This window comes from Octopus bimaculoides, chromosome 5, assembly GCF_001194135.2.
Source record: "Octopus bimaculoides isolate UCB-OBI-ISO-001 chromosome 5, ASM119413v2, whole genome shotgun sequence".
Taxonomy (NCBI): domain Eukaryota; kingdom Metazoa; phylum Mollusca; class Cephalopoda; order Octopoda; family Octopodidae; genus Octopus; species Octopus bimaculoides.
Window position 1 is genome coordinate 72,874,130 of NC_068985.1, and position 1,232 is coordinate 72,875,361.

General features: G+C 36.4%; 1 protein-coding gene across 6 annotated transcripts in view; it reads left to right on the forward strand.

Moving 5' to 3' along the window:
- The window catches only part of LOC106869257 (GDP-Man:Man(3)GlcNAc(2)-PP-Dol alpha-1,2-mannosyltransferase), a 15,959-nt gene extending 15,231 nt beyond the window's left edge, over positions 1-728 (forward strand). For all 6 annotated transcript variants that reach the window (XM_014914924.2, XM_014914921.2, XM_014914925.1 and 3 more), the window contains one exon: positions 438-728. In XM_014914924.2, coding sequence (XP_014770410.1) covers positions 438-721 — 284 coding nt within the window. In that variant the 3' untranslated portion in view covers positions 722-728. The remainder of the gene's footprint in view (positions 1-437) is intronic.
- Positions 729-1,232: the final 504 nt, after the last annotated feature.

Below are 1,232 nucleotides of genomic sequence, written 5' to 3' on the forward strand. Positions count from 1 at the left end.
ATGATAAAGTGTTAACTATGTATTTCATTATTATGTTTGTGCATGTGTGTATGAAGAAGTACATAACCAAATATCACAAGGATTACTTTCTTGAATGCCCTTTTTTTTTATGCCTGTTATCATTTTTATTATTATTCTTTTCTTAGTTAGGAAAAAGTGCAGTGTCTGTGACTCTTCTTAGGGCCTCCAAGACTAGTACTTACATGTTAGTGGACTTATGACACCCAATTAAAACAAGTGCAGTTACTGTTGCATTCATATCTATTTATTTCTTGATTACATAACATATAGAGTTACTTCAAGGTGTCAAAGTTCTTCTGCATCCCTATACAATGGAATGGTATCAATGATCAGGTCATAGATGTAGCACAATACCTTTTGGCACTTCTTATATACAATGCTATCAACAAATAAAATCTTGTTTCATCTTTTTACAGGTGTTGTAGAGTGCATGGCTGCTGGGACGATAATTTTGGCTCATGACTCTGGCGGCCCCAAGATGGACATTGTTGTGCAACATGATGAAAATAGAACAGGTTTTCTAGCTTCAGATGTGGATAGTTATTCAGATGCCATGAGAACAATATTTAATTTGTCCGAAAAGGAGAAAATGAATATCCGCAGAAATGCACGATCACACATAGAAAAATTTTCTGATAAACAATTCTCTGACCAATTTATGAATGTCCTGGAACCATTGATTAAAATAAACATTTCATGAAATTTGATTCTTCTATATTATTTGTGTTTGTATGTATGTGCTTGTATATGTGTATTTTATATATTTGCATATATGACTGCTTCTGTATTTGTGTATTTCTTCTGTATGTCTTTATATTTGTGTGCTTATGATTTTGTGAGTCAGTGTGGTTTTGTGTTGGCCTTTGTTTCTATTTGCCTCTGTGTGTAATTGTGTGTTCATATTTTTGTTCATGGATTTCTTTCTTTTGTTTGCTTGTGGACTTGCATGTGCATTTGTGTTTATACATTTTGGTAAGTATATTTTTGTGTGAGTGCATGTACATTTGTGCATATATGTATTGCCAGTGCCCCTGGACTGGCTCATGTGCGGGCGACACATGAAATCTTTCGAGCGAGATTGTTGCCAGTGCCCCTGGACTGGCTCTTGTGCGGGTGACACATGAAATGTTTCAAGCAGAATCGTTGCCGGTGCCCCTGGACTGGCTCATGTGCGGGCGACACATGAAATCTTTCGACGGGATCGTTGCCAG